General features: G+C 36.9%; 2 protein-coding genes across 3 annotated transcripts; both read right to left on the reverse strand.

Annotated features, from left to right (window-relative positions):
- Positions 1–6,169, reverse strand: LOC130729209 (acetyl-coenzyme A carboxylase carboxyl transferase subunit alpha, chloroplastic). The gene is made up of 12 exons (XM_057580872.1): positions 5,881–6,169; positions 5,181–5,532; positions 4,957–5,031; positions 4,247–4,354; positions 3,947–4,107; positions 3,666–3,780; positions 3,428–3,582; positions 2,535–2,586; positions 2,396–2,464; positions 1,986–2,063; positions 764–1,898; positions 1–440 (listed from the first exon to the last, which is right to left on the reverse strand). The coding sequence occupies exons 2-11, from the start codon at positions 5,493–5,495 to the stop codon at positions 765–767; spliced, it is 2,262 nt and encodes a 753-aa protein (XP_057436855.1). The 5' UTR covers positions 5,496–5,532; positions 5,881–6,169; the 3' UTR covers positions 1–440; position 764.
- An 8,152-nt stretch (positions 6,170–14,321) lies between these two features.
- LOC130729210 (nitrile-specifier protein 5-like) lies at positions 14,322–20,662 on the reverse strand. Of its 2 annotated transcripts, none has more exons than XM_057580874.1 (11): positions 20,544–20,662; positions 19,673–19,828; positions 19,287–19,454; positions 18,738–18,893; positions 18,491–18,643; positions 18,102–18,257; positions 17,042–17,207; positions 16,773–16,920; positions 16,488–16,610; positions 15,737–15,950; positions 14,322–14,649 (listed from the first exon to the last, which is right to left on the reverse strand). In XM_057580874.1, the coding sequence occupies exons 3-11, from the start codon at positions 19,414–19,416 to the stop codon at positions 14,591–14,593; spliced, it is 1,305 nt and encodes a 434-aa protein (XP_057436857.1). In that variant the 5' UTR covers positions 19,417–19,454; positions 19,673–19,828; positions 20,544–20,662; the 3' UTR covers positions 14,322–14,590. The 2 variants fall into 2 exon arrangements, with proteins under 2 accessions (XP_057436857.1, XP_057436856.1); XM_057580873.1 differs by lacking the exon at positions 20,544–20,662 and adding an exon at positions 20,151–20,537.
- Positions 20,663–22,776: the final 2,114 nt, after the last annotated feature.

A 22,776-nucleotide genomic window follows, 5' to 3' on the forward strand; every position in this document is an offset into this window, starting at 1 on the left:
TTGCAAACAGTCATAATATCACCACATTGTCATATTATTAGGTTCTTCAAAACTCAAGCAATTTATACAATGTTCATCTAAGTTCTATAGAGGGAGAAATGCAATATTTTAATCTTTTAATAAAAGAAAAGAAAGAAAAAAGTGCAGATAGGAAAGTCATTCTAAAAATTAACTGCAATATTCTGACTCAAACAAACACAAGATGGTTTTCAATTTTATTCTCCCTTCTGGTCTTCTGTTGGAATATGAAAGAAAATTATCAGCCACAATTCACATGGTATCTCTCCTGAAACTCCCCCAAAACTGTTTTAAAGAAATATGGCCATGATACTCGATGATGTACAACCAACCAGCTTAAGACACTGGTTCAGTTTCCACTATTCCATTTATAACTTAATGCAGGTCAGCACCATCTTCACTAGCGCCATATGAGCAGAAATCTGATAAAAAGAGATATTCCACAAAATGTTGTAAGAGGGCAAATTTTCATATGAAGGATAAAGAAAATATTCAAAGAAAAATATGTACATGATTCCAAACTCATTTCTTCCCTGCAATCTTTTTTAATTCAAACCGACAAAATTGAACCATCTTTAAACAGTTTTTTGGACATCAGGATATAGTTTTCAATAGGACAATTGTGAAATGATTGTGAAATACAATTTTCAATACTAAATGCTTACAGATAATGTTCGAATGCCTCATTGATACTGAAAAAGAACAGACAAAAACAGTATTCTTTTGTGTAGATAGATGCACTCACTTTAAGAAATGGTGCGGTTCGCACCAACTTTCTCTCTCAACTCGTCATTGGTGGTGGTAGAACTGTCTCCTCTCAAACCTCCATCCACCTCTTCAGGTTTGCTGGAAACCTTAGACACCAGATTGTCATACTTCTCTTTTATGCTAGATGAGTCAATGGCCTCTACAAGGCCCTGCTTAATTTGTTGCATCAAAGAAGTAATTCTTTTCTTTGATTCTGGATCAGGTGTCTCTCCAGCCTTGGCAACCTCCAGTTTCAATTGCTCTATTTTGCTCTTAACATCAGATGAGCTTGCCGAAATTTCAATCTCCTTTTCTATATCCTTCTTTAGTTCTTCTATCTCTGGAACATACTCTGACACTTCAGACTCCTTGCTGTCTCGTCCCTCTGCTTTTACCAACTGAACATCTAAGCCTACTGACTTCAGAGCATTAACCAGCTGTGAGTCTACCTCTTTATTAAACTCAATGATTTTGTTCTTCAACTCATCATCCAAATCGCTTGATGAGGATGCGCCTACACGTTGAATTTCAGCAGTCAATGCTTCATAGTTTTCTTTTATTCTAGGATTACTGATGACCTCAACAAATTTCTTTCTCACTTCTTGTTTCTGCTTTTTTGTTTCTGACAGATGCTTTACTTTAGACAATTCTTTCAACATATCAAGCTTATTCTGCAGCCTGCCATGATTGGGAGCTGCTGACAAACCCTGTTCAAACTCCACCTTTAGTTTTTCTATCTTATCCTTCAGCAATGGGTCAGAAAGTTGATTATCTGAATTTGCTGCTGAAACTTCCTCCTGTAATTTCGAGAACCTGTCTGTTAAGCCCAAGGCTTTAACTGCCTCAGAGTATTCTTGATCAACCTCCCTTTCTAGTTTCATTATCATCTCATCCAGATCTAGTTTTGGAGGCTTGGAAGAAGATTCATTAGCATTCAAAATTTGTTGCTTAAGTTTCTCAACTTCAACCTCTAACTCAGCATCGGGAATCTTTACAGCAACAGGTACATCCTTCTTCTTCATGTTGACTTTCCTCTTAGGATCTACAGGAATTCCTTCCTGGAACCCACCTATCTTTCGGAACTTAAGCATGCGATCTTTTAATAGATCTTCTGTGTTCAACTTGGTGAGCTCCTACACAATGAAAAAGCCGAATTCCAAATCAGCATATGCTTTAACAAAATTGATTTCAGTAGAACAGTTCCCGCCTGTAAAACTTACGCTCATGGCTTCATTGATTGCAATTTTTATCTGTTGAGAGGTCCAATTTGGATCTGCATGTGCTCCACCAATAGGTTCCTGTTCCAAAGACAAAATGAACTTCGATAAGAACATTTGGGAGAACCACACCACAAAAGGCATTATAGTTGGAGTTCCTAAGGCCTTAAAAACCCAATACCACAATTTATACCTTGGAATTAGATCCTAACAAAGTTCTACTTAGATTTGACTTCAAATATAGTTATCAATCTATGTAACTGAAGCTATCTATAATGTACAGAGGAAAAACAGGTGTTGCAAGGTGACAAAATTGCTTCAATACTAAAATACTTATTAACAATAGTTTTACATTTAAACCATTAAGATGGTATAAAAGTATTAAGAGAAGAATAATAGTATAAGATTATTACAGGTATAACACCATCAGCAATTTGCAATCTGCACAATTCATTCGCTGTAATCTTCAGTTTCTCAGCAGCCTGCAAAGGAGTAAATAAATAAATACATATAATACAAAATGAACGATTCAAGTACATGTAATATATATACCTTTGGAGAAGCTTTAGCAGTCTTCCATAAGATTGCTGCACATGCCTCTGGACTAAATCATGTAATGAATAAAGACCAAACCAGCAGAACAGATTAGAACTGACTTTTTCAATAGTAAAAACAAAATAACACAAGTAGTAACTAGCCAACCCTACGTATGCAAGTGTAGCTGCTTCCAAGATGCAGCTTGTATGATGGATTAAAGTTAACCAAATTTAAGTACAACTATAGAAAGGGGAAACCATTTTTAATGATTTCACCACTTCAGGTAAGAGGTTAATTCAAACAAAGTTATATGCAAGTAATTTTGCTACCTACTTCTAGACTTCTAGTGTATTTTTTTCTTTCTATTACCTACATATACATAGATAAAGGGGGGGGGGGGGAGGCATATTGTTGAGAACATTGATTATTACCAAAACCAAATTAAATCTAACAAATTTTCTTTTCGGTAGAAGAAAAGTATAAAAGAGGACAAGAAGGGGCACCGAGAGGAAAACAAAAGAAAAAAGTGATGAACCAACTATCCCAAAAGCTTGTGTTGTTGGGTTAAGACACATGAATGGTTTTATATTCTATTTCTAATACGCCCTCTCACACAATAATTTATTGGGTTTGAAGCATGGAGAATGCACGGACTCATCCTATCTTGTGCTGAAATTCAACTTGTTATCAGAATAATGGGTCTAACAAAGATCGAACTCTAGACCAAAAAAACCTTCAGCTACAAATAATTTGCAATGTAATATTATTACAAAGAAGCTCTGCATGATTCATCTAACATGCAGGAGGGGGAGGAGGTGGGGGAAAGGGGGGGTGGGGGGACACATAATTTAAATAATTATTGTAATATTATAAAATTTGCAATTAGTTGGGTTAAGAATTAAAGTTACCTGGCAACATAGAAAACTGCATTTTCAAGCATGAGTAATTTATTACCACATCCAATGGCTAGGGCACCACCAGAACCGCCTTCACCAATAACTATAGAGACAATTGGCACCTTCAAACCGAACATGGATCTCAAATTATGAGCAATTGCTTCACCCTGCATGCATAAATATTAGTCAAATGGATTAACCCTGTAACATAAGAGAGCCAAAGAATCTTAATACATAACTAGCAACATACTTGGCCTAGTTCCTCTGATTTAAGGTCAGCATATGCCCCAGGTGTGTCAATGAAAGTAACGATTGGGAACCCATGATGATCTGCATATTCCATTAAGCGAAGAGCCTTCCTGTAGCTGTATGATTTGAAAATTGACCATCAGTATTCAGTATCAAATGCAGTGAAAATTGATGGTTTGTAAACTTGCATACAAGTTAAATGAGTCTTAGTTCTGAGTTCATATACTATCATAAAATGTAGTGTTTTTTTTTCAAAATCAATTATAGTTATAGTGGACATACCCATGTGGGGTTGGCATCCCAAAGTTACGCTGAATGTTCTCTTTCGTATTTCTACCCTTTTGGTGACCAATGAACATGTATCTTCTACCATCTATAGTACCAATACCAGTCACAATAGCAGGATCATCATAACCAGCCCGGTCACCATGGAGCTCCACAAACTGCAACATGAGGAAACATAAGAACTTCGTTGAAGGCAGTGGTTCGACAGCAATAAAACAATTAAATTACTACTAAGATAATGCAATAAATAATATATAGAAGTGAAAAACAACAAAACAACAATAATATTTAGTATACCTTTTCAGTTATGTTAAAGATGTGATCAAGAAAAGTGGGCCTGTTAGGATGCCGCGCAATGCTGACCCGCTGTATAGGAGTCAGATGTGTATATAGATCCTTTAAAGCCTGAAATGCCAATAGGAGCAGTGAAAACATGTGACTTTTAACCAATTTTACCGGTAACGTTATAAGCCAACTAAAACTAATAATATAGATCAAGTACACATGCAGCACATACAAACCCAAGTCAATAACACTCAACATACCAACACAATATAAACACAATAATATTTCTTTAGCATAAGACATCTTCATATTCTAGTAGTTACTCAAATGTAAAGAGAAATGTCATCCAGCCAGATACAAGCAAAAGACATATCATATTGCTTAAACCGTTAAAACTGCATTTCAGAAACATAGATATATAAGAAACTAAGAAGCCAAAAAGGAAATATAGGATTTGTCACGTGGGAATTGCCAACATAAATACAGTCAAGCTTAAGTGCTTAACTAATTCCTTTATGACATAACTAGACCAGCGTGCGTTAAATTATTCTGTACATCATTCTTGCAGGCCGCAACTAGAGAGCAGCATGAAGACAGATTTCTCATAAGAACTCTTGAATGTATAGAGATTGAGCACATAATTCAATCTAGTAATCATCATCAGTTCAGTCATTCAAGTAGCCCAATTTTAAGAATAACACTTATTTTTATGAAAGCCGAACCTGCTGGTACTTGGCCTCCAATGAGAGAATCTGATCGCTGAAGTCCAGACCCGTTTCATTTGCCATCTTTCGCACCTTTTCTCAACCATGGAAAGCAATACTATTAGCATAGCCTCAAAAATTCAGACTCTTACAACCAAGTCATTCTCGCTTATGTGAAAAAAAGAACACAGCCACACACACACACACAGATATAGAGTGAAAGAGAGTAAATTAGAAGTTACATCGATGATCTTCTTTTGCAGATCAACAAGAGGCTTTTCGAAATCCAAAGTGACAGGCTTTGGCTTCACTTTTAATGGCTTAAAAGGGGACAGATGACTTAGCACCCCACCCTTCACATTGGGATCAGGGTTATCAGGCCAGGGATATTCATGCTTTTTAACCTTCCTGAGCTTAGCAACAACTGAAAAATCCCTTGTTTTTATGGCCAACCTTGACCTTCCCAAGGTTCTCAAAGGGACACCACTGAAACCACTAGTTGAACTCCTTAGAAGATCCGAAGCCGAAGCACCGGTAAGAGCTGCAGAAGAAGCCATATTTCCTCACCAGAGGCCTTCCCCAAAATTTGCAAATCTAAAAACAGAACAAAACCAAACCAAAAGAACACACAGAATAAGATCACCACTAACAGTGTTTAAATATATACATCATAATAAAGGAGACAAATTTAATAAAACCCAGAAAGCGAATCCAAAAAAGACAGAAACTTTATATCGATCCAACCCCAAAACAAATAAAAATGAATAATTCAATAAGCTCATCAGCTTCACTAAGCTCCATTTTCATAAAAACCCAACAACAACATTAAACAAGATATTCAAATTTCAAGACAAAACAGGAACCAATCACTAAGAGAAAACTACAAAAAGCAGGAAACATGGTCCGAAAATTAAGGAAATGAAACCCCATTTTGTGAATTACCAGGGCCAACGAAGTTGAAGATCCAGGTTAGGAGGAGAAGGGTGATTGAAGAGAAGGAGAATGGGGGTGATGGAGTGAGAATTTGAAGGAATGAATGAGAGAGAGAAAAAGAAGAAGAAGAGCTTCGTGGAGATCGTCAATGAAAGAGGGGGAGTTGTTGTTTGTTGTTGGGAGTAGTAAGGGAGATGAAGAATAGGTAGATTGGGGCTGACTGTGTTATGTTCAAAGAAAGAAAAGGCCAAATGAGGGGCGATACTTCTTATGTTCCAGCTTATGCGTGTGTGACAATAATAATGAATCAGCCAGCATTTTTCGGTTTGGCCGTTAAGGAAGACAGACACATATACACTACCATTCTAGACAGGGTTAAACATCATATTAGTCCCTGTCTTTGTGTCGTCGTCTGATCTAGGTCCCTCGCCGGAAAAATTATTGTGAATGGTCCTCATGTTTGAAATATTTTTGGAGCGGATCCTCGCCGGATGTCAGAGCTCCGGCGAGTGCTTAAATAGCATGCTGACTGGGTTTAATGAGGTGACGTGGATTATAAAAAAAATTAAAAAAAAAATTACATGTCAGTTTTATTAATCTAATTAACTAAAATTAAACATAATTAATTAACAAATTCATTTCCTTCCCAGATTAATTTCAATTCCACAAATTAACCCCAAATTCTCAATTATCCCTACCAATTTAGGGTTCATATCTAAGTTCTTCTCCATCCCCTAATTCAGAATCATTTTCCAGAATATCATCATCATCTTCTACCATCCACCTGCAACCTCACTCACGGCCTCACCCACCCTCACCCTCACCCTCACCCTCACCCACCTGCAACCTCACCCTCACCCTCACCCTCACCCTCACCCTCACCCTCAAACCTCACCCGCACCCACACCCCCTCAACCCCAACCCCCACCCACCTGCAATCGGAACCACCCCAACCCCACCTGCAATCGGAACCAAACCAAAACCCCAACCCCCAACCGAAATCCCCCCAATCTAAGTTTGGATCTGAGTTTATGAGAGAAGGAGAAGATGAAAAGCATGGAAGCAAAACCCAGAAGAACCCAGACCAAACAACCGCTTGGTGTTGCTGTGAAATGTGAATCGAAGGCCGAGAAAGAGGTTGAGGGCTCTGTCGTGCGAAGTGGAAGAGGAGAGGTTGAGGGCTCTCTCATTTTGATTCGTTTGGACTCACCAAGGTACCCGTTCGCACCCATGGTTTGCGATTTTCCCCATCTGCACAGGTTCTGCATATCTTGTTTGGATGCTGGGAAAGTGCAGAAGACAAATTTGATGGCTTTGATTGTGTCAGTGCAGGGAATTGCTATAACTGAATTAGATTCACCAAGGACCATGAAATAGATGAATCAATAACAAGTTTTAATTTGGGATTTCATTCACCAGCACAAATTGAATGGGGTTTAGCCTATCGGCAATTAGAAAGAATTTTTTTGTCCTTTTGTTCCATGTTTCACAATAGCAAGTATGAAGAAGAATGAAAGATGATGTTTTGACAGAATTAAAATAGGTATTAGGAGAATTGGGGTTTTTAATTTTTTACTTAATAAGTTTAATTTTAATTAATTAATTTGGGGTAATTTGGGTTTTTTAAATTTTTTAAATTTTATGATGTGTAATTTATTTTTTATTTTTTTTGTTTAAAAATCCACATAAGCATTTTGATCCCAGTCAGCATGTCATTTAAGCATTCACCGGAGCTCCGACCTCCGGCGAGGATCCGCTCCAAAAATATTTCAAACATGAGGACCATTTACAATAATTTTTCCGGCGAGGGACCTAGATCAGACGGCGACACAAAGACAGGGACTAATATGATGTTTAACCCTTCTAGACAACACTAGTACACAAACACTATTCTTATTCTTTGCATCCTTACCGGAAGGATAACATAAGTGGTAAGAGTTACGGACATAAGAGTTGAGTGAGATGAAGTGTGAAGGGTCCAAGTTTCGAACCTTGATGAAGACGAATTTACTAACAACTAACATTTGTCTACCAAAAAAAAATTATTCTTATTCTTTGCAAAAATGTTTTCTTTACCCCTCTTTTTGAGGTAAAGGAGGTGGAGGATGCAGAGATAGGAAAAAAATATATAAGATAGAAACAAATTGTGTGGAAATAAAGTGGAAAAGTTTTGGAGTGTGAATGTATCAAGACTTGTAACCCATAAAAATATAAACGAAAAATGATATACACACTCGTTTTCCACCTTACACCTAAAAAAGCTATATGAATAGAAGTGAGAAGTGAGAGATATGATAGTTGATGTGATAGAAAAAGAAGAGACATATAAGAAGAAAAGGCAGTGGAAAACCGATATAAGAAACATGACTCAACAAGTTACGCAACACTTACACATATTACATGGAGATATCTAATCTATAGTTACTAGCTTTCAAGTGACCCCCTTTTAGATCAATAAGTCTTATTCTCATTCTTTGTTCTTAGTTTTGATGATGACAAGAGACAAAGTTATAAGGGCTAATGATCTTACGTGTTCAAAGTTTAAATAGATAGAGGTACAAAGATCAAACAACAACAAAAATGAAAAAGCTCAACTTCAACACAAGTCTTGGAGACCATAAACAAACCTCTGCGCAAGCTCTAACGTCTGTTCAATATGCGCAAAGGTCTATCGTATGTTAAATGCGCAAAAAGTCAAAGCATCCATTGAAAACATCAAGAAGCAAAATTTAAAAAGCTACTTCGTCTAAAAGACATCAAACAAATGATGTCACTACATCACAAGTACATACAAGCTTGAAATGTCCATCAAACTATGGACAACATAAAATGTTCATCGTTTGAGAAAATCTAGAGCATAGTGTAGTGAAGATGTGCCACGCCAAATGTCTAGTACGTTGAATTTATAGTTCATTCAAGACACACTCCATTGAAAGCTTGGTTCACCATACGAGCAATACAATCAAAGACATAGTTGGACACACTCTACAATGTTCGAATGCAAAAGCATGCAAAAGAAAATCAACACATCACGTTGGAAGTCTTGTCAACATAGCTCTCTCCATCAAAGAAGAAACATAGACGGCAAACATCCCCTAGCCTACTGTTGACATCCTTTTATTGGAAATGCCCCATACCATAAGCTGTCAAACGTCAAATTCAATTAATGCACAGCATGAAGACAACGAAGAAAGATCCATTGAAGAAGCTCTTTTTCCCACTCAAGCCAAGTACTGCTCAAAATCTACAAAGTAAATTCTTGAAAAAAAAAGATTTGGAACTTAATGAGGAAGGTTGAAGCAAGACTAAACATCGAGTCCGTTGAAGATCTATGACACACCTCTTGAAAAGAAAGAGAGAAAAAGCTCAAAAGAAATGTTAAATTATGGAGCATTTCAGAGAAAATGAGTAAGTGGTTGAGATCAATTAATTGAGCTACAATGTTTATCTAGATTGATCAAAATCAGAAGTTAGGATGAGAGAGAATTGAATGTTGCAATCTAGTAAAATCAAATGCACCTTACTCAAGAGTATAAACTGAGCACCCATTCAATTATTGAAAGGAGAAGTCTCGCCAATACTTGTAAAGCCTAAAGAAGCCTAGAAAAGAATAGTTGTTGGGAGGAGTCATTGATAATACTCAACATCTTGAAGAAGTTGGATCAAAGAACTCTTAGGATGAGTCTTGGAAAATACTCAACAACTTGGAGAGGCTGGAGAAAATAGCTCTTGGGAGGAGTCCCTATAAAACTCGTTAAGCCTAGAGAGGCTTGTACAAGAATACTCATTAAGCCTAGAGATGCATGTACAATAATACTCGTTAGAAAGAGTCATGGATAATGCTCAATAGCTTTGAGATGCTAAATTACTCAACAACTTGGAGAGGTTGGACTAAAGAACACTTGGGTGAAGTCCCTTGAATACTTGTTAAATGAGGAGTCATGCTAACACTCTTTATAGTGGAAATCTTGGTGGAAAGCTAAGGACTGGATATAGCCCATGTTGGGTGAACCAGGATAAAATTTTGTGCTTCCACTCGATGTTTACTTTCTTTCAACTTGCTCATCAATCATCCGCTGCCATCAAACTCAAACAAATGCAAGAAGAATTTTTGCAAACAGAATTTTTAAGTTGTCAAACCATTAAGGTTTGCACATTCACAATTCAAAGTTCAAACTTCTTCTTGTGTCCTTGAAATTACCTCAATTAGTATTAGAGCTAGGCTCTAGGTTGACATCTTAAAAAATGTAGAGACGGTCCAATGACTAACAACTACTCTGTAAAGTTCAAACGTTATATACCTAATTCTTTAATCTCATATTTTGAGTAGTAACAACATTCTTAATTGTATTCCTATGAGATACAAAATTTCTCTAAAGATTTATGTCTCATCATTCCAAGGAAATCATTGTCCATCTTCTCCAACGTCCTTAGAGCATAAGCCTTGTCTGAAGGAAATATCGTCCACTGCTTTTTATCAGTAAACGAAAGGGCCAATGTCCATACCTTTTCTGCTGAAGAAGCTTTAGTTCAAAGCTGAAGAGGAAATAGCTAGAAGACCTAAAGTTCATCACGTGAGCTACAAATGACCATTTGAACAAAGTGAAAGTACAACGTTATCATACATGTCACATTAGATAACTATCTACCAACTCCAACTTTCACTCAAAGAGGAAAGATCCACTACACAAGTTTCTACCTACATTCTATATCACCCTTTTGGAAATCTTCTCTGAACCAAAGTACATCAACAAGCAAAATCATTAAATGCAAAGTAGATAGTCGTTTGTACTATGGATGCATTGGATGGTCAATTAACGGAAGACAATAGACGATGCAACGTCTCTTGACCTAAAGTGAGAAGTATAAAAGGAAGACTTGAAGAACTGAAGAACTAGCGAACACACTCAGATTTAAAAAGAAAAAAAAAAGCTCAAAGCCTTAAGAAATCTCTCGTTCAACAACTTTTGAGCCTTTACACGTTTAATCCTTCTCTGAAATACTCTTGATATTCATAAGTGCCAAATCTTGTACCCACACTTGAAAAGAGTAGTTAGATTTTGAACTTTTTACATCCCTCTTTGTGAAGAAATTTAAGTAGAAGAAAAATAATCTCTTGGATTTAGGAGACGTCTTGTATAATACTTGGTTAAGTAGAAGTCCTTGAGAATACTTGTGAGGAGAAGTTATGAAGAATATTTGTGAAGAAGATTCCTTAATACTTGCTTGACTTAGTGGAAAATCATGGTGGATGCCAAGACTTGGACATTGCAAACACAGGCATGACCACTCTATCATCCTGCAATACAAGCATGACCACTCTGTCGTCTTGCAAAATGCATGTATTCATGATATGAATTCATATTTCTAGAAGGAAAAAAAATATGAATAAAAAAATTTTAATCCAAAACATTTTAGGCTTAATACATCAGAAGGCCCCTGTAATTGTAAAGGGAATCAGTTCCAGGGCCTGAAAAATTTTCGCATCAAATTGGGTCCCTAAGAAATTTTTTTTAATTCAATTAAGGCCAAATCTCAATTTTGTCCTAGTCATCAGTGACACCTGGCTTTTATAAATTTTTTTAAATTAAAAAATATTAAAAAAATAATTTTTAATACCAAGTCATCAAAATAATCAGAAAAAAAATTAAAAATCTTAATAAAAACCTAATCTAATAATATAATCTAAACATAATCTAATTATTACCAAACCCAAATCTTTCCCCAAATTGAATTGACCTTGTGCAATTTTGTTTCATTACATGAAAAAGAAAACAGGGGAAAAGCAGGGGAAGAAAACTGCACAAAATTGCCCTCACCACCGTTGAAGAGCAGACCTTCACCACTCAAATCTGAGTAATCAACTCTTATTTGCTTCCAATCCTACCAAACCCCATCATCTTCATCACCATAACCTTCTTCACACATTGAAACATATACAAATTTACCAACAAATCAAAGATCACGACGAACCAGAACCCTAAAATTAAAAAATTTCCACCAGAACCACCATTTTTAATTTCCAAAACCTAGGTTTAGAACCTAAAATTTTCTCTTCAAAATCTTCATCCCCAACATCACCAACATCCAGGAACACTCAATCACCACCTTGATGATCGCCGTCGCAAGGAGAAGGAGATCCAGTGGCCCTTGCTGTCGCCGCCGCTACTCCGCCACTGACCGCCGTCTCCGGTCGTCATCTCCGGCGACCTCCTTTTTCATAAAGGAAGGTACTTTCTTGAAGATCTTCCTCTCCTCTCTTTGAATCCGAGATCAGAACAAAGAAAGGAGCCTGAGAGAAGCTTGATTCTAACTTGAGTTTGAGGTTTCTGTATTGAGATTTCTTAGTTTGGGTTTTGGGTTGGAGATCCTGATTATGGGATTATTGGGTTAAGATTTCTGGGTTTGGGTTAAGAAGAAGAAGGTTGAGGAGGAAAAGATGAGAAAAAGAAGGAGGAGGAAGAGATGAGAAAAAAAAACGATGGATGAAAGAAGATGAGAATATCAGTCAGAATTATATTATTGGATTAGTTTAGGGTTGGAGATCCTGATTCTGGGATTATTAGGTTAAGATTAGAGAGTATTAGTGATTAGTTTAAGGTTTGTATTAAGTTTTTATTTTAAATTTATGATTTGGAATTAAAAAATTAAGTTTTGGAAATTTTTAATTAAAAAATAAATTAAAATGCCATGTGGAAAAGCTAAGTAGGCTAAAATTGAAGTCACATCACCGTCTGACACACTTTGTCCTTAATTGAATTAAAAAGAGTAAAATACACTCACCCCCTCAAGGTTTGCAAGAATGACACTCCACCCCATTCCTTTTTAAAATCTACACTCTACCCCATTTTTTATAAAGGCAAAATTTAGTGACGAAAACAGATTCGTCACTAATAAAAAATAATTACTAATTAGTGAAAATTTAAATAAATTTAATGCATATACACTATCATACATTAATTTATGAAAATAATTTTACTGAATTAAATTTAAAAAAACCATCAACTCTGTCTGTTAAGTCCACGTCTCATCTATCTCCAAATCATATTTCTCACCACAAACGGTCACCACCAAGCCTTTGCTCTCTTTAACACGGCGACCACCGTCCCAGAATGTGAAACCCCATGGCACCACCATGCCTCAAAGTTTTGTTGCGACTTGAACCCCAGAACGTGAATCGCACATCCTCAATGCCACTTGTTCAACTACTTCTTGTGAACTTCACCCCTTTAAGTTGTGAGTGAACGCTCTGTTGGTTTAAGATGTTGTTGGATTTTGTTAAAAACGGTGCTCCACCGCATCGTTGGGTTCTAATAACCTCCGATCCACTTCATATTTCTTAATTTTGTTTCTCTATTTTCTTCACCTATTTGTGTTACTTTTTGGGTCTACAATCCAATTTTGAAAATTGGAGGTATAAATAGATTATTTTGATTAAAATTGAATTATTATCAAATATGAAAACACAAGCATGTTTCATTATGTTCGAGATATGGGTTGTAAACCGGTCAAGTGTGCTATTGTAAAATTTGCATTGTGAATTTAAGGAGGAAGAACGCGATTGAGAGAATGGGGAGGACTGTGATGTTTTCCATTTTAAATTTATTGGAATATATTGAAAATATTTTTTGAAATTATTGATTAACAATTTAAATAATAACTAATTATTAATGAATAATATTTTTCGTCACTAAATTTGCCTCTATATAAAATGGGGTGGAGTGTAGATTTAAGATAAGAATGGGGTGGAGTGTAATTCTAACAAACCTTGAGGGGGGTGAGTATACTTTACTCAATTAAAAAAAAATTCTTAGGGACCCAATTTGATGCGAAAATTTTTCAGGCCCTGAAACTGATTCCCTTTACAATTTTAGGGGCCGTATTAAGCCAAAATTTTATAATAGATAAAATCAGATCATATATTTATATTCAGTATGGATTAAATAAAGTCATTCAACAAAAATATAAATACAAAAGATGCATCTGATTTTTTTATCTTTAATCTAATTCAATTCGCAAACACCATAACTTCTCCCAAAAGAAAAAAAAGAAAAATATACACAAACTATGCTTACATCGAGTGGATTTGATAACATCAGATATTTTAAAGTTAACATGAGAGGCAGAAATTCCTGCTCAACCTAAAAGAACTCGGCTCATTCACATAAGAATTTCTTTAGAAGTTGTTGAAAGATAAATGAGAAGTTAGAAAAAAATGTCTGTTATTATGATGAATATTATCTTAATCCGTGTTACATTGGTGTGAAATTGAAGATATACGACGCAACAAATTCAAACAGTACCACACCAAATGGGGAAAAAATGCCTCAACACTTTTCCAGATAAAAAAAAGACTCTTATATCCATATACCCGCAGGGCTGCAGTGTTGGAGGAAAAAATATGGCCACTGAAGTCAACCTATTACAAAAAATTCCTTGCAATGAATAAAAGCACGAATGAAAATCAATTGATATCTCACTAGTTTCAGACAAGAACTACAGCTACTACAACTTCCACATAGTCCCTACATCTAAATTCTAAGGTAATGAGGTTTTGCTCAATAGATTTCAGATTAAGGCCTGTCAGCAAGTAGGTATCAGTATATCCCACAAGTTAGCACCATGTTTGTTTAACTATTATGTCCATCTATAGTCACCTTCAGAAGAGGAATGTACAAATGGCAAGCGGAGAACTTGCTGGTTATCTCTTGAATTCAAACTAAATTTGCTGGTTCTCTGTGTCTTCTACCCTTCGAGTTGTGCAATCTTTCGCTATGCCTGTATTCAGGGGGGAAATAGTATCGTCAGAGGAACCCATTGATCCAATTCATATAACAAGAAAATTGCTCAAAACTCAATACTTTATTACAAAACTATTAGAATTCTAGTATAAATAGGAAACTCATTGTAATATTTTACTATCAATTTTAATAATGAATGAATATTGGAATCAATTTTCCTATTCTCCCTTTTGCTATGTTTGGGATCCCATTGAAGAAATCCATGTGATTTCTAACAAACAAGACAGTGCTACAACCATTGTGGTTATTGACAATTTTCACTTCCGGTAAAATTTCTAACTGCATTATAGTTAATTAACATCATATAGTTCACTACCAGTGTAAAACTTTTTAGGCTGTGAGTAGATTAAAAAATTAAATCCTAATTTTTTGGGACAGAAAATGTAACTAATTTAAATGTATGTTTAGCTCATCTCAAGAAAATGGATAGGTTCCTTACAGGAAAATTTACTCCATATTTTCAAGTTCTTAGCAATGCATAGGTTCATGAAATATCAGAGAGAGATCCATCCGATGTTAATATCTCTTTCCAGCATAGGGTAAAATAAATATACAGCTGTAATTATAATCATATGTCACCACTGATACTTTCATGCTTGCTTTTAAGGTTTAACCGAAACAATGAAACAAAACAAAGAACTAATGATTTCAAGATACTCAAGATGATGATTTCGAATGCAAACATGACTTCTACTCAGCAAGAGGCAGTTATCAAGGAAGAACACCATGACGATATCTCCCTATATCACTTGAAAATCCAAGTCACTTATCCCCAAAGCTTACAAGTCTATTTTCTTTTTCTTGTTTGTAGGGGAAATGGATTTCTCAACAATTTTTCTATAATAACATAAGGCAGCTTATCACTTCACTGACTAGAAATCCCAGCTGGAAATAATTTTTCTCTTTGCCAGTTTGAGTCTTTGACCACTTGGAGCGGGATAAACTATCTTTATATTGCAATAAGTGAAATGAAAACAAAATGCCATTTTATGAAAAGACAAGACTTAGCGAATTTCTTTCAAGCCAAAGAAGCTTCACTAAACCTTGATAAGAGGAACACATACCACCCTCAGCTGCTGCAGCATCACTCTTCTGATCATGTCTTTCAAGTCTTGGAGCTTCATTGTTGGAAATTGGCACATTTGTTTGATCATCAGTTCGAACTTCTACTTCGGATCTTGTCATGTTGTCATTTGCTCCATCATTTTTTGATTTGTCATTTCTCTCATTATCATTTCGATTCAAAGAAGCAGCTGCTGGTTCGGGGTCAGCAGAAGCCTGCAGGATAGTCATAGATACATTAAATAGAAACCATACAAAACAGAAACCCAGCAATCTCTTATAAGGTAGTCACCCATGATTTTGGAGATATCAGAAACAAAATAGGACTCAATAACTCAAACTTGGGATGAAGTTCATGCATTTTCACAATGGACGGTATCTTTTATCCACATACACAAAAATACAGCCAAACAAATAATATGGGGAAGCATACAATTACCCATCTTCCAAACTTGCTACATACAAATCCGAGTCTAAGCTATCATATCAGCTTAGGCAGAAAGAAGGTGGCTCACTAATAGACGCTACAACCAGCAAGTCTGATTGGCAAATTTAGAAGCTCATGAGGAGGGTTTTAAAAGCCTTTGGGACACAGAATTACCAGAGAAAATCAACAAGGGGTTGCCTTTTAAGTTTTATCAATGACAAGAAATATTCCATGTCATATACGCAAGAACAAGCAATTCCATCTAACATTGATGGAAGAATATTCAGGGCAAGGAGGGGGGCGGCATCGGAACCCTTGTGACCTACCTTTCTGGAATCATGCTGCTGGGAGAGCGTCGTCTGAATCAAAGCCAAAAGGGAGGGACTCTTCGTGAGACACAAGCCCAGCAGGCCTGGTGGAAGACCAAGGGAATCATCGCTTGAATCACACTGTTTCAAAACAAACCAAGACAACAAGCAGATAAAATGAGAAAAAAAAATCTAATACTGATCAAGGCATTTAAAACCTACTTCGTTTCAATAACTTGCTCAACTGAACCCTTCTGCCAATTAAAATTTTACTGTAAAACAAAAATAAAAAAAGTACTTAACCTTTAAAGTCTCAGAAGCGCTAACATCTCCTTGTACTTCCCACCTATCTCCTGTTCCACTCTGCTTAAGCACTTTAGACATTGTTAAGTTGTCTCGATGCATATCATTTGAGAAAACACTAACAGTCTCATCAAAAGTCCTTTTCCTCCTGTTTAGAGGAAAATTTTACAAAAAAGGAGGGTGATTAAGTTTTATGGTAGTATAAATTGTAAAGAGAAACGAGAATCTGGGGTGAGGGTGTGGTACACGGCTGGTGGAGGAAGGCATACCTACTAGAAGTATTAGTTGCTGGGTTAAGAGGGTTTGGCTTGTCTCGAAACAGAATTCCATGAAAACGCTTTCCATCAATAATAGTTTCAATAGTATATCCATATGAGTTGCTTCCAGTAACTTTGACTTGACATGCTCTTTTTCCTGGATCGATATTTAGTCTACCTGTAGTCATCACTCATCACACAGGAAGTTTAGAAAATTGAAGAATACAATGGAAAATAGAACGGACAAGAAAGAATCTATTAATATTACATAAATATGAATAGAAAAGGAGAGAAATCTCTCCTTCTACAAAAAGCCACTACTCTGTTTACAATCTAAGTGTCTCTTTCTCTTATACTTTTACTATTATGTAATCTAAACCACCTCTGTCCTTCCAATTTCTCTAACTACTTAATCAACTATTCTAACTAGATATTGAATATTGATACTCCACTTAACTAACTAACTATTGATGTTTGAGGATCTCTAAAATGAATGGACTTCTTTTCCATAAAGGACATCATAACTTCAGTCAAGAGTTGAGACCAACACTTCTCACCACTACCATACAACTCAGTATTAAAACTAACTAAAGTAAAAGAACACCAGTTCTAACTGCCTCAAATGGCCAAATATTTAGGGAATCAAGAAAATGCATTTTCACAAGAGAACATGTAAATGCTACAATATACATTTGAAGAATTTTTCTAGATCCAATATACCGAGAATGACAGGAAAAAGTAATACCACTTCAAGGAAAAACTTGAGATTTTATTATATTCCTGAATATATGAGAAAGTGAGAAGTTCTCACTTGGTTGGCTACTATATCAACACCAACTCCATATCCAAACAGAACTTGGTTTTGGACAGGATAAGGAATTCGGAACTAAAAAACATGACTTTTGTAGTTTCTAAGGAAAAGGACTAAAAATGAATGATACAATTCTGATAAAACTTAAATAAAAGTTTAGCAATTTTACCGGGACAATTTTTTACACTCTAGAGATATACTAGAATCAAAATGTTCCTCAGTAAGTTCAGTAATAGGAAAAATAAAGACTCTTTGCTGAACCTGTATATAGGTAATACATATCATCCAGGGCATCTTTATTACATCCGCCAAAGAACACAAGAATACCACCCATGAAATCTAAACGGTCACCAGCTGCAGAATATCTAGCAGAAGGACCAATACATGTAGTTGCCACCTCCGTCCAAATACCAGTATCTGCTCTCAATTAGAAATAAAAGATGATAATGAAGGACATAAACTCAATGGATATTAATAAACATATCATGCCACATTGCCACTACTTAAAGAAGAACAAATAACAAATTATTTATTGTATTCAGTTCATCACTCTATGTACAGAAAGCTTGTAAAAAAAACTCTATGTACAGAAATAAAACATAACGAAACTTGCACACTAATGTATTGAAATCTATATTAGATTAAATTACCAATGTCGAGCATATACAGGTCATTGTATAGACTTTGGGCCGACGTAACCCCCCCGAAAACAAACAAGTTCTTGCCAAAAGAAACTGTAGAATGACCCGCTCGAGGTGGCAACACTTTGCCTGATGTATGCAGTTCTCTCCAAATTAAAGTATCTACATTTACAGAAATTCCAAAGCAACTTATTATATTCTGATAAATTGTACCATAAATATAATATTTCTGAACAAAGATAAAACAGATTAATACCAGTGTCCAGGATATGGACATCAGAGACATATTTATCAAGTTCATCTACACCACCACCTATTACAACAATATTTTTTTCCCAAGATGAGCAAGTATGGCCATGGCGAGGACATGGTGGAGTGCCCAATGTTGTAGGACGCGTCCAAACAAACGTCTCTGCAAGTGAAAAGGAATGATAAGCATCTTTCGTATCTGATCCATGAATCAAAAGCTGCAAATACAGTTCTAATGCAAATGAAAATATATGGAAGAGGAAATAGAAAACCAACTAAATAGCCCAAATTTTTATCACTCAGAACCCAACACCATTACTTCTGAGTATGAGATCAATATGTCTCTCATTTGATTCACAACTGAAATCATAATAAGCATCTACAATCAAGCCAGCTAGTGTGACACATTCCAAGATCTAACATGTGGTGGAATTGGAAAAATATAAGAAACCTAAGAACTTCTCATGTTGTTTACCACCCAGACCAAGTGATTTTTCTTATAGATATAAAGTGAACAAGCTTGATTAATAACTTTCAACAGGATAAAAGAAATCACCTGTATCCAATATGTAAAGATCATTGTAGCAGAAATCATTGATATTTTCAGGAGATTTTCCAAAACCACCAAATATGAATAGCCTTTTGCCAACAAATGCCGCACCATGGTCCTCGCGTCCCTGCGGCATTTCTCCACTTGCAATTGGATGAATCCACAAACGTGTAGCTACAAATATTTGAACAGCAGTGAGGACATTGTAGTGGTTAAACAATCAGTGAAGTGATGAATAAGGCATAAGTAGAATAGCATTGTGGTGGTACAGGGTTCCCTATACATTACATTTCATCAATCAAATTATGTTTCAGGTTTCAGGTTTCTGGGATATAATTGTGTATAAAAATTAGGCTAACATGACACAGTCCCATATCAGAATGATGGCTTACAAGTGTTTAGTATAAACAAATCGTTCCGCAGTAGTTTGGTCCTATCTAAACCCCCAAAGAAGTAAAGATTATCATCACCCTTAGCAGTGCAGCTATGGCCGTCCCTAGCAGTGGGTCGGACGCCATGGGTCGCCGGTTGGCTCCAAGTCCGCTCCCCTGCAAATCAACAATTAGGAATGATTTGAAAATAGCTCAAACTAACTTTGCCGGAAACTGATTGCATGTATTAATCAAACAGCATAACTCCCTATCACACATTACATGAATTTAATTCAAACAGTTTATCTTCAAATCTGATTTGAACTAATACTTCCGTTCTCTTACTCTAACTATTGATTGATTGTAGTTAAAAATAGCATAAATCATAATCTAATAAGACAGTAGCATTTTCATCATATAATCAAATTGCAACCAACCATAACATCAACACATTGCATCTTGCAAAGTAAAGAAAGTGAAAGCAAAACGGAGAACGAACGGGTGTCGAAGACGTGAAGTTGGTTGGTTGGGCGTTTGCGGTCGCGGTCGTAACCGCCGAAGAGGTAAAGAAACCTGCCATCTTTGACGGCGTTGCAAGTGTGGCCATACCTCTTCCCTGGTCGTTCTCCTACAGTCTCCACCTTTTCCCACTGCATTTTTCTTCGGAGAGAAAGAAAGTGAAGAAACAACTTGCAATCTTGGAGCGCAAGTAAGAAAATGAGAATTATTTTCAGCTTTCTTTCTTTATAGAAGCTCGCGCAGTGTGTATGAAATGAAAGAGCGAGGAGAGAAAGTGAATGTGTAATCGCTATTTCCGTTCATGCAAGCAAAATAAAATAGCAATAGTAAGAAGAGAATGGCATGAATGAGTGAACACATGCAGAAAACGAACCGTCAACTGGGAACACTGGAATGAGTGAGTCCTTTTGATTCTGGAATCAATCTGTTGAGTGTTGAGGAACGGGGCGGAGAGGAATCAATTGGGTTTGGGTTTGGGCCCCTATGGGCTCCGCGCCCCACTTAAAATGGGGAAATTACTGGAAAGCCCCCTTTAATAGAATACGGAAATTTATCTTCCGTATTTAATATGGAATTTAATTTTCCGTATTCTATTAGTATGTAAACGACAGAGTGTTTTTTCAAACCCATTTCAGCACTATCTTCCAACCTTCTCCTTTTTCCTTTTCAATCTTCGATCTCCGACGCTCTCCTCGCTTCAATCATCATCTGGAAAGGGTTCCATCATCTCCATCAAAGCTATTCATCAAACTCATTCTCTCCATTCATTGCATTGAAACCTAGAGGTAAGTAAGTTTGGATTTTCACCATTTAACTTGAAATTATGTGAATCTTTCAACCCTAGGGTAGTCGATTGATACTTGCGTAGAGGTTATGTTGGCTGAAATGATATAAATTGGCTTTGGGGCGAGTTCCGATTCAGCAATGCCGTTAATGGAGGTTCTGGTTCAATGCGGAAAATCCGTATTCGATATGGAACATCATTTTCCGTATTCGATATGGAATTTCATTTTCCGTATTTTGGGTCTGTTTAGTCTTTAAGCAAAAATCTAATTAGCTTGATTAATTTAGAAAATGTTTTTAAATTGATAATTAAGATAGTGAATTTATAGATAATTTATTTAGTGGATTTATTTAGAGATTTAATTGAGAGATTTAATAGTTGAGAGACTATAATTTATTTAGTGAATTTATTTAGAGATTTAATTGAGAGATTTAATAATTGAGAGACTATAGTTTATTTAGTGAATTTATTTAGAGATTTAATTGAGAGATCTAATAATTGAGAGACTATAAAATTAATTGATGTTAATGCTATTAAATTTGTTTGCTCTGAATATATAGTGAGAATGAAGAACAGAAAGAGGTATCGAGCTAGTGAGGATGTTGGGGATACTGAGGATAGACACCGGCGCTTACATGCTTCTAGCCGGCGCGGCGATCATGTTGCAACCACTCAGGCGGTGGAGGCTTCAGCTCCAGTTGATACTATGCAGTCGCTCATGGTAGAGTTTTCGGCTCCAGTTGCCACTGTGCAGTCTACCAGAGGAGAGTCTTCAGCTCCAACTATGGATGCGACTGTGTTGGATCCCGTGGTTGACCCTACTGATCCAGTTCCTACTCCGCCGTCTCCCATGGTTGAGTTATCTCCCCATGAGTCATCAGGCGAGGAGTCATCCGGCGAGGAGTCATCCGACGAGGATAGTATTTCTCCTCCTGATGTTATACGACCAGCTTGGTCGAGCGTCCAGGAGGGGGACGACACAGATTGGAGGTTTCAGCTCGCTCCTGCTATGATGGGCCTACGAGTACCTTTCTGACCACGACATTATCCGGAGGGCGGATCCGGACTACTCGTAGGACCAGCCTAGGGCGCGGCGGTGGGTTACGTCTCGGGTCGGGCATGCAGGCCTCGATGAGAGGCGAGTCATGCTCGATGAGCTGACGGTGGATGACATTATATGGACCCCATTTGAGGACCATCAGGCTCATCGACCACGGGATCCGAGGGCCATGTATTCTGGCTACATCCGGACGCCATTTGGTCGTGCTGTTCGACGACATCTACCAGAGAGGGTTCTGCGTCAGTTTGGCTACATACATGATGTCCCTCGACACCCCTCTGAGATCCAGACGATTGGGTCCCTTGCTGAGACCGCATATGCTGCCTATGCTGACTTTGTGCCGCACCTGCGCCCTCAGGGGATCCCTGCTACTTAATCGGGAGAGGCCGTGGAGGATTACATGAGGTGGTATAGCGGTGTGTCCCATCGGTTCATCATCCCTGATGTTAGGAGGGAGGAGCTCAGTGCTGTGGTAAGTTTGAATTTTATTTTTCCATTCAATTGTGATTTTTGTTCATGATATTTTATTTGTACCTAAACATGTATTGTACATTATTTTTGCAGACGGTTGTGCGTCAGGCCGTGGACTTGTTGGAGCAGTCACTGGAGGTGCCAGACGCTCTTGCAGTGGGCACGCATGCCCGATCCCTCACTGGAGGACTTCATTCTTATATGTTCAGCATCAATGAGTTGCAGGCATTTGTTTGACACAAATCTTCTAATATTTGTGTAAAATGGGCACATGAAAATGTGATCAATCTT

The sequence above is a fragment of the Lotus japonicus genome, chromosome 1 (assembly GCF_012489685.1).
Source record: "Lotus japonicus ecotype B-129 chromosome 1, LjGifu_v1.2".
NCBI lineage: Eukaryota > Viridiplantae > Streptophyta > Magnoliopsida > Fabales > Fabaceae > Lotus > Lotus japonicus.

What these genes read in the sequence shown, in the direction of transcription:
- LOC130729209 (XM_057580872.1), bottom strand. Translation starts at nt 5,495, where the DNA reads ATGGCTTCTTCTGCAGCTCTTACCGGTGCTTCGGCTTCGGATCTTCTA. An exon ending in TGCAAAAGAAGATCATCGAT is followed by an intron (nt 5,032 to 5,180) that starts GTAACTTCTAAT and finishes GGTTGAGAAAAG; the next exon opens with GTGCGAAAGATGGCAAATGA. An exon ending in GGGATGCCAACCCCACATGG is followed by an intron (nt 3,781 to 3,946) that starts GTATGTCCACTA and finishes CAAATCATACAG; the next exon opens with CTACAGGAAGGCTCTTCGCT.
- LOC130729210 (XM_057580873.1), bottom strand. Translation starts at nt 20,307, where the DNA reads ATGCAGTGGGAAAAGGTGGAGACTGTAGGAGAACGACCAGGGAAGAGG. An exon ending in TGTCCATATCCTGGACACTG is followed by an intron (nt 18,644 to 18,737) that starts GTATTAATCTGT and finishes CTGTAAATGTAG; the next exon opens with ATACTTTAATTTGGAGAGAA. An exon ending in TATGTATTACCTATATACAG is followed by an intron (nt 17,208 to 18,101) that starts GTTCAGCAAAGA and finishes TGATGACTACAG; the next exon opens with GTAGACTAAATATCGATCCA.